Source organism: Colobus angolensis, unplaced genomic scaffold (genome assembly GCF_000951035.1).
Source record: "Colobus angolensis palliatus isolate OR3802 unplaced genomic scaffold, Cang.pa_1.0 Scaffold26, whole genome shotgun sequence".
Taxonomy (NCBI): Eukaryota; Metazoa; Chordata; class Mammalia; order Primates; family Cercopithecidae; genus Colobus; species Colobus angolensis.
In genome coordinates, this window is record NW_012115821.1 from 2,674,214 (window position 1) to 2,684,660 (window position 10,447).

Here is a 10,447-nt window from a genome sequence, read left to right on the forward strand (position 1 = left end):
CAGTGACTCATGCTTGTAATCCCAGCACTTTGGGAAGCCAAGGCCGGTGGATCACAAGGTCAGGAGTTCGAGAACAGCCTGGCCGACATGACGAAACCCTATCTCTACTAAAAAGACAACAATTAGCCAGGTGTGGTGGTGCACACCTGTAGTCCCAGCTACGTGGGAGGCTGAGGCAGGAGAATCACTTGAATCTGGGAGGCAAAGGTTGCAGATCGTACCATTGCATTCCAGCCTGGGCAACAGAGCAAGACCCCGTCTCCAAAAGAAAAAAAAAAAAAAGAAAGAAAGAAACCATATTGTGAAGGGTGAAAGAAGCTTCAGAGCTCAGAAATTAGAAGCTCGGCTTTCAATGCAGGGTTTCACTGTAGCAGCACTATTGAAACTGAGGACCAGGCCATTCTTTGTAGTAGGGAGCTAAGCTGTGCTGTAGGATCTTTAGCAGATCCCTGGTCTCCACCTACTGACGTCAATAATGCTCCCAGGCTGGGCACTGTGGCTTACACCTGTAATCCCAGCACTTCAGGAGGCCAAGGCAGGTGGAGCACTTGAGTCCAGTTCAGGTCCAGCCTGGGCAACATTGTGAAACTCTGTCTCCACAAAAAATACAAAAATTATCCTCGCATTTTAGTGCATGCCTACAGTCACAGCTACTCAGGAGGCTGAGGCAGGAGGATGGCTCGAGCCCAGGAAGTTGAGGCTGCAGTGATCAGGCCACTGCACTCTAGCCCAGGCAGCAGAGCAAGACCCTGTTTCAAAATAAACAATAACACTCCCCAAGTTCTGACAGTCAAATAGTGTCTTCAGTACTGGTAAACACCCCCACCCAAACATTGAGAACAGAGCTTTAGCATCATTCTTAGGTTCATATTCCAGCTCTTCCACTTACTCGCTGTGTAGTTTCTGGCACCCTCTCGGGCCTGTTTCATCACCTATAAAATGAAGCTGGTGGTAGCAACCCCAACCTCCTTTGGGGGTTGTTGGAGGATTCCAAGTGCTAGCAGGTAATGTAGACCCTCTATAAATGTTAACTATTTTTATGTTATAAATAACAGGCTGCCTCAACCACATGTTCAGTGGGTGAAACATTCTATCATGTTTCTGTCACAGCCTTTGAATATGAAAGATTTGGGATTGTCTGGCTTGGGTCTGACCCAGTCCCCTTTGTACTGGGCAGAAGATCTTATCATTTATCTTCATTATTCACCATGCCCAGATGTTACCTCCCCACCCAACTTTTCTCCCCTGCCTCCCCTCCCCACTCCCTCTCAAAGCATCTGTCCCTGTTTTCCTGTGGAGGACTAGAGCGGGCTGTTTTAAAGAGGAGGAGAGGCAAGCACTTGGAATTCACATGTCCCTGACACTTCAGGTTGCCTAGGGGAGAAGACTCTCTCCCCTTCCTGGCAGGTCACAGCAAGGCCCTGACTCTTTTGGGCCTCCAGCTCTTCTAGATAACTCAGAAAGAGTCACGTTGTGGGAAAGGAGCATGAGGGCAGGTTCCTACAGGCTTACCAGGAGGCCCTCTCTAGTTCTAGCCATGTCTGGAAATTCAGAAATGAGAAAGAGCATTCCTGGCAGAGGAGCACATTGTAGAAGCAAACAGTGCTTCCCCTGGGAATTCTCCAAGACTGTTCCCCTCCCACAGATGAAAGGGAACATATTGGACTCCCATAAGCACTGCATAATAGCTTGCAGAAAGTGATGTGTTTGGAGAAAGTGAAATACACTTAAATTACACTTCAGCCTTCAGCATGCATTATAAAGTGAGATATGACTACCTTGCAGGGTCATTACAAGCAATAAACAGATATCTCCCTGCTCAGAATGTGGATGAGGATCTGATAGAAATCTTTCAAGGCATGTGGCTACAGTTAAATGCCTGAAATTACTCATGGTGACTAAATGAAACCCAGAATGAGGTGTTTTGATTTAGCCCTCACTGGATGCCAGTCACAAACTCAGCATTGTTCAGAATGCAAAATAATTGAGCAGTTCTTGCCCAATTCACCCTCTTTGAAGATACCACTCGGACCTCGCAAAGGCCCTGGGAAACAAAGAAACCATGCTCAGTTGAGGAAGAAAAGTCGAAACTGGTTAGAAGAGCATTTCTTTCACAATATTTTCCTCATTTTGTGTTAAAACAGACATTTTTGTAGCATTTGTTTCCTTGAGAGAAATAACTTAGGAAAGATACTTGGATTTTTTTTTTTTTTGAGACGGAATCTTGCTTGGTCACCCACGCTGGAGTCCAGTGGCACAATCTCAGCTCACTGCAACCTCCTCCTCCCGGGTTCAAGTGATTCTCCTGCCTCAGCCTCCTGAATAGCTGGGACTACAGGCATGTGCCGCCACATCCAGCTAATTTTTGTATTTTTAGTAGAAATGAGTTTTCACCATGGTGGCCAGGCTGGTCTCGAACTCCTGACCTCAAGTGATCTGCCTGCCTTGGCCTCCCAATGTGTTGGGATTACTGGCATGAGCCACGACGCCTGGCCAGATACTTGGAATTTTTATTCTGGTTGTTACAGTTAAAGCTTTAAAGATGTTCCCAACTAAGTCAGTGCCTTTTATTACAGTCACATCAGTAAAGCGATAATAATATTCTAATAATCACCGCCATTCATTGGCTACTAAACTACATGCCACCTGCTATGTTAAGCACATTTCTTTTTTTTTTTTTTTTTTGAGATGGAGTCTTGCTCTGTCGCCCAGGCTGGAGTGCAGTGGTGCTATCTCTGCTCACTGCAAGCTCTGCCTGCCAGATTCACACCATTCTCCTGCCTCAGCCTCTCCGAGTAGCTGGGACTACAGGCACCTGCCACCACGCCTGGCTAATTGTTTTGTATTTGTAGTAGAGACAGGGTTTCACCATGGTCTCAGTCTCCTGACCTTGTGATCCGCCTGCCTCGGCCTCCCAAAGTGCTGGGATTACAAGCATGAGCCACAGCGCCCGGCCTTTAAGCACATTTCAAACCCTCTCATTTCTCCAGTGTGTGGGGCAAGAGAGGTAAGAGGCACTGAGAGTGGAGCAGCTGCCCCAAGACCTCAAGACTGATCAGCATTGAAGCTACGATTCAAACTAATGTCTGTCCCGCTCCCTAGTGTTGACTTGTGACCACTAGAAATAAATACCACAAGACAAAAATATTGGCCATGTAAATTTAAGCGACTCTTCAAAGGACAGCCACTTCCAAACAACTGGGTGTTGTGCTCTTTGACATCCATGTGTTGCCATCTAGCTGGCAGGGTTGTGTCCCTTCCAGCCGTCTTTCTCATGTCACTGTGGTGTAATGTTCTGTCATCACTAATGAGTGGTTAAGCCAACCAAGAAAGGAAAAAAATGCTAATGGGAGGAGGCCAAATAGCAGAGACAAAACCTTCCTGAGCGAATTCTCTTCTCAATAAATTACGCTTGTGAAGCTGAGGTTTGTCTCCAAAATGTGTGCCTATTCAAAAAGCCTGGGTTCTTTCTGAAGCTGAAAAATTAACCATGGGCTTCAACTTAACAGAACCTTAGTGAAATCGCTCACAGTAAGCATGCAAAAAGGAAACAGTATCCTTTTGCAAAAAAAGGCTGAAAGAAAAGGTCTTTATTTTATTAATCTGGGATAGTCCATTTCATGTCATTAAAAAGTCCTAGATTTTGTTTTCAGTTCATGCTGTGTGTTGATAGGTGTGCCTGAAGAGCCATTTTCCCCAAAGCCCCTATGTACTTTTCATACACTCCATAAATATGAAGTCATTACAATGGCCTCCTTGAGGGAGAGATGGAATCGTGGATTCAGAGAGCTGGTAATCGGATGCCTAGGCAGGAGGCACCAGGGCTGGTCGCCAGAAAGTAGTGGGAAATAAGATAGAGACCTGTTTACTGGGACTAGGATGTAGTCAGGGCCTGGGCTCCAAAAACAAGGTGAACCCAGTTTCTAGTACAAAGGTATCTGTTCAGAGTTGGATGCGCCACAAATTGATTTGGCGCCAAGCTACCCAGCAACCCGTACGTGGTTTCTTCAATGCTTGAAGACTAGCAAGAGGATTGGTTTGGCTAATATGCGCTCCGCCTGGAGTGCCCTTCCTACCTTTGTTACCTGGTGAACTCATGCATTCTTTAAGACTCAGCTCAACTGTCCCCTCTCCTGTGGCGCTTAGTCCTATGCATTTCAGTTTGGCAACATTCTCCCCTTAATTCATAAGCTGAGTTAATTGCATCAGGCTGGTGGGCCCCCACAGCATTGTGTACATGTTATATTTCATTTTAGTTGTTATTGTAGGAAAGCATTATGTCATACTGGCTTGGAATATGAACTTAGAAGTCTAACAGACCTCAGTTTGAGTCATGGCTCCACTACTTGCTAGCTGTGTGGCCTAAAGAAGAAGACTTGACATCTCTGTATCTAAGCTTTCTCATCTGTAAAATGGGCTCATAATTTGTTGCCTACTGCATCTGGTTGTACCAAAGATGAAAAAAAAAAAAAAAGGTTCCTGTAGAGCACTTTGTATTATCCCTAGCACATAAGAAGCCCAGTATTAACTTGGGTTCTTTGGTTGCCAGCAACAGAACCACTTGTGGCTAATAAACAAAATGAAAGGAAAATTGAACAAACAAAGACTCAGAAAAGACAGGGATCAGGGCTTCTGCAAGGATCTAGGGAGCAGAAACCAAGGGACAATTTCATTGTGGTGCTAGCAGAATAAATAGGCTCCAAACATCTTTGATCTTTAGGTCATTCTAATCATGTTTATTCTCCAGGGTGAGAAGCTGACTGGCCTAGTTTGGGTCACCTACCCACAACTTGATGAAGGAGTTTTAGTAGAGTAGAAAAAATGTGTCCTGGTGTCCCGCAAGCAGGTCTCACCTATCTGGTCAGCATCACTCATTTATATCCAGCCAGTGATCCTTACAACTTTTGCAAATGTGACTGTTGCCGTAGGCCAGTGCAGCTTTACTTATTAAATATCACAATCACAGAACTCTTTTTTTATAAGTTTTGGAGACAATGGGGAAATTCAAGTGAAGACTAAATTTTAAATAAAATTAAGAAATTATTATGAGCTTTGTTAGTGAGAAAATTTATTGACCCCGTGTTTTTTAATAGTCTCTGTTAGAGATGTCTATTGAAGTAATTAAAAGTGAAGGAAAAAAATTCTCAGAAATTTCAAGTAGAAAGCAGATGCTGAGTTCCACTAATCTGACCTAGGAATTTTTTAGGACAGGGAGATCTCTTCCTGTGGAAAGGCCTTCCCCTTCTGAGACTACTCTAACTTTTAAAAAGATATTTTATAGGTTAATCAAAATCCTTCACCTTAAGTCTTTTGCTGTGGTTTTGCTTATTGAAGCAATAGAGAACACATGTACTTCTGTATATGTTAACATTTTGGTGAAAATGTCACACTTGTCTTATTTCTCTGCCTATTTTTAACATGGTTGAGATGCCCACGATTACTAAGGGTTCAGCTTCCTGCTGAGTGCTGGTTGAGTAAACTGGGAGTGGCAGCCCAGGAGATGTTGCTTAAGAGCATTGTCCACAGAGTCAAAGTCATTGTCCCAGACCAAGACCTAGCCCCACCAGGTAGTCAGATCTCTAAAACTCAGAGTCTGAGTCTGTGAGATCAGGGTCATCATAGGTCCCTCCCCAAGGTGGTTGTGATAATTAAATGAGAGAACAATCGGGAAGCACTTAGCACATTGCAGGCACCTTAGTAAGAGTTTGGCAAATGTTGGCTGGGATCCTGCTACTGCCCTTAATTAGGCTGCCCACTGGAGGCCTGCTCATATTATCTTCATTGATAGGGATACAAATGCATGGGAAAGCCAAGAAAGCAGGGAACAGCCACCACCAAGTAGTTGAAATGGAAGGTTCTTGGAGATGCACAGAAACTTGTGTAACATGGGTCATCTTAGCCCTGTAGCAGCAGCCAACCTCTGGTCCGCCTCACTTTGGTGTCTGCCATCACAGTGACTCGGCTACCCTGCTTTGGTCCATCAACTCTTGCTGTGGACTCTTGTCCCTCTCTACTTCATGGCTTCCGCTGCCTCATGATTGCTGCTTAGTGCCTTTCTCTGCCTCCACTGAATCCCTCCTGACCTGCCCCTCAGTCTCTAAGAGACCATGTTAATCGGTTGGCTCATTCATCATGCAATATGAAAAGCATCTGTTGAGTAGCACTTGCTCCTTTCCAGGCCACCTCACCACCTGACATCTTGGCTGCCTTTGAGTCAGGTGACTCTCCTAGTCCACGCAGCAGGGCTCAGAGTAGAAGAAACTAGACTGATGGGAGAAGAGAATACTGTCTACCCAAAAGGAAAAGCTGAGACAAAATTAATATAGAAAGCTTATTTGGGACAAGGTTGAGGACTGCAGCCCAGGACACACTTCCAAGTTGCCTTAAGAAGTGCTCTGGAGAAGGAGAGGCCCAAATGTTTAAAGAAAAAAAGGACAAATCAAGAAAGGGGACAGTTACAAAAGTTGTTCGTCAGGAATTAATTCTCCTTGGTTTACAGAAATAACATTGATCAGTGATTGGCTATACATTGTTTTTGGGTTTTTTTTGTTTTGTTTGTTTGTTTTATTTTTGAGACAGAGTCTCCCTCTGTTGCCCAGGCTGGAGTTGCAGTGGCGCAATCGCCGCTCACTACAGCCTCCACCTTCCGGGCTCAAGTAATTCTCCTCCCTCAGCCTCCGGAGTAGCTGAGATTACAGGTGCCCACCCACCACCACACCCAGCTAATTTTTGTGTTTTTAGTAGAGACAGTTTCACCATGGTGGCCAGGCTGGTCCGGAACTCCTGGCCTCCAGTGATCTGCCCGCCTCGGCCTCCCAAAGTGCTGGGATTACAGGCGTGAACCACTGCGTCTGGCCTGGCTATCCATTGTTGAGCTACAGGATGTGGGTTATAGTGTCTGGGGTAGTGGACACTAATGTGTCCAGTGCAGCTAGTTTGGGCTATACCAGGCAGCTTCCGGAGAAAAATACATAGCTCAAGGAGGGAAGTAGGACTTGATTGCTGTCCATTTTAATGCCTCTCTAGACCTGATAAATTGAAAGAACTGGAATTCTTAAGATAAAAGTTCTGTTCTTTCCTCAGAGGTAAGACACCCAATTTAGAAAAGACACAAAGAAACTAAATAATTGGCCCAAGGTCATACAGCTAATAAATGGTGGACTTGAAACACTACATCTCGATCTTTTGGATTCCAAAGCCTATTTTCCCCCCAACTCCTCATTTCCTTAACCGCCTTTGTACTTAACTTTCTCTTCTCATAAATCTGACACTCCTCCATCTTCATTAACCTCACTTATAAGTGAGATAAAAGCTTGTAAGTAAAAATATAAAGGATTTGTTCTCTTTCTGGAACTTCCCTTGATGACTCAACGTTAAAGGGTGGAATGTTTCGAATGTTTTTACCATCTCAGTGATAAAATCTTTCACAGTCCTTTCAGCCGCATTTATTTATCAAAGGTGTCATCACTGTGGAAAGGGAGAAAAAGAGAAGCAAAGGCTCAAGCCCCCTCAGGATTCGGCAGAGCTAAGGATAGGTCCACCTGGCCACTTCCCAGCCCGGCTTTACCTTCACTCTCACTGATCTGAGAGTAAATTCCCTTTCGGACTCAAAGCAGTGAGCTGTCTTGGGGCTCGATGGCCCTTCATGCATTATTCATCAAGCAATGCTCCAGAACTTGAGGAAAACTTCGGGCCCCTAGCTTGCCCGCTCGCCCACCACAGAGCGCCAGCCTTTGCAAGCCGGCCTCATCAGTACAGGATTATGAAAACAGAGTTGTTAAAGACTCAGCCTCCTCCCCTCCCCACCCGGGAGCTGTCAGAGCTCTCCTGAGAGAGGGGCCTGCCTGCAACCTGTGGTCTCACAGACTGAACAAGCAAAATCCTAGAAAGGGAGTGGAGTAGTGAGGCCCTGAATACCCTGATTTGCATGAGAAAAGACCAAGATTGATGGTTGCTGAGAGATTGGCTTTGAGCCAAAGGAAAACCCAGGGCCTGGAAGGATGGGAAGGAAGAAAAGAGTGATTGAAAAGTGTGATTGAAACTCACCCAGTGGATGGGGGTCAGGTAGGCGTGAGGCCCTGAGGCCCCTCCGTCTAAAAATCCCCGAGCCTCAAGTGGGCTTTGGGGTTGGGTTAGGAAGTGCTTGCTCAGCCGACTTCAGCTTTCAACTCCGGGTTCACCTGGGCTTTCTTTTGAAGCTGTCTGAGGTATTATTATGAACTCCCAGAACATGTTTCAAAGAATGAGCAACACAAATAAACGTTTGTTTTTGGTTGGTTACCATTTGGAGTTTCTCTTTAACTCACCTTCCAAGACACAAAAACATGCCAAAAGAGATTTTAGGCATACATACACATACATCCATCACGTACTTACGTGTGGTGCACATTTCTTTTAAAAAGGAGAAGAAAGCACAACCTGCCTCAGGTTTCTCAAAATTCTCACGCTGCTTTTGGGGAACACTGAGGAATGCTGAGAGATGAAAATAAATCTGAAGGAACAAACTCCTCTGCTGTTTTTCAGGTTTTACATTGAGAGCATATCGTTTTTAAAGGATAAAACCACCGTGGAGCTGTTTTTCCTGAATGCAAAGGCCTGCGTCCACAAGGTAGGTGCCCCGTTTGTCGTGTTCACTGGATGCCTCCAGAGCGACTGGGATGACAGGAAGAAATGGTTTTGCCTCTCTTCTTGCGTTCAAACTAAGGAAAAAAAAAAGGCCACAATCTTTTCGATGAGTGTGTCCTACCCGCCAACTACACACATACACAAATGACATCTTTTCTCAAATTCTGAGTGGGGAAAGACAATCCCCTGCAGGGAATTCCTCAATATACACAATCCCCACTACTTTAAATGCAGCAAGTAATTGACACAGAGTGACCCAGAAAGACAGAAAGACGGATCAATCAGATTATAATCAAAACGTCTAGGCCAGAAATCTTTTTAAATAAGGTATGCCCTACACTTACAGTAATTCAAAACCAGCCTTATTTCAGTTCAATTTCTGCCTTCTGATCCCTGCACACATGAGCCACCTTAAATCTAGGGGAGGAGGGCTGCTCACAGCCACATGTTTTCAAGCAGTATCTCAGTTATCTGTGGTAAGGGACAGGGTTTTTCTCTTATTGTTTTTTATTTCTATCTAATGCATCAAGGACAGATCACTTTTATAAAATTCAATAAACATGCATTGCTAGAAAAATAATCCCATGCTGGGATGTTACGGCCATGTCAAATGGCTGTAAAAGTTTTTATGGCCGGGCGCGGTGGCTCACGCTTGTAATCACAGCATTTTGGGAGGCCAAGACGGGTGGATCATGAGGTCAGTAGTTCGAGACCAGCCTGGCCAACACAGTGAAACCCTGTCTGTACTAAAAATACAAAACTTAGCTAGGCGTGGTGGCGTGTGCCTGTAATCCCAGCTACTTGGGAGGCTGAGGCAGGAGAATCACTTGAACCCTGGAGGCGGAGGTTGCAGTGAGCCGAGATTGTGCCACTGCACTCCAGCCTGGGCGACAGAGTTAGACTTTGTCTCAAAAACAAAAACAACAACAAAAAAAAGTTTTTAAACACTCTCAGTTTTTTGTCTTTTCTCTTTGCAGACTAGCATAGCTTTAAAAGCTTTCACTGTGGTCTTCTCAAGCAACTTCCTGAGGAAGGGAAGGGAAGCCATGGGCCAAGAGATGCCCAGTGGAGCCTGGCTCCTCCCTTGTATGTTATGATCTCAATGCTTGGGATCTCAGAATTCCCTCTCCAGACTGCATGCCTGTTTCCAGGCCTTCTTTTAGGTTTATTGAGCATGTTATGTGTCCATTTTACCTCTTTTGTTGGATTATTAGCTATAACTCTTTGTTATTTCCATGATTACTTTAGGGTTTATAGTATACATTTTTGACTTATCAGGTTTACTTTCAAGATGATATTATACCACTTCACATGTAGTATAACAATCTTACAATAGTATGCTTCCATTTTTCTCCTCTCAGCCCTTATGTGATTGATGTCATACAATTTACTTTTAGATAAGTTACAGATGCACATGACATTATTATTTTTGTGTAAATATTCAATTAACTTTAAAGAAATTTAAACAGTACCAAAAGTCTTACATATTTACCCATGGAGTTAGCATTTCTGTTGCTCTTCATTCACTTGTGTAGATTAATATTTATGTCTGTTATGATTATTTCTGACTAGAGGACTTCATTTAGCATTTCTTATAGTGTGGGCATACTAGTGGTGAATTCCTTCAGCTTGTACCTGAAGACATCTTTATTTGCCTTTGGTTTTGGAAACTATTTCACATGATGTAGGATTCTGTGTTGGCAGTTTTTCTCTTTCCGTACTTTAGAAATATTGATTCACTATCTTCTTGCTTGCATTGTTTCTGATGAGAAGTCTGCTGTTATCTTTATCTTTGTGTTTCTGTTTTTTTTTTTTTTTTTTT

At 44.1% G+C, this 10,447-nt stretch overlaps 1 protein-coding gene across 1 annotated transcript in view; it reads left to right on the forward strand.

The window, feature by feature from the left end:
* Window positions 1-10,447, forward strand: part of FRMD4B (FERM domain containing 4B) — a 228,034-nt gene that overhangs the window by 89,323 nt on the left and 128,264 nt on the right. Inside the window, 1 exon segment of the mRNA XM_011947154.1 lies at window positions 8,524-8,608. Within this exon segment, the coding sequence (XP_011802544.1) occupies window positions 8,524-8,608 (85 nt within the window).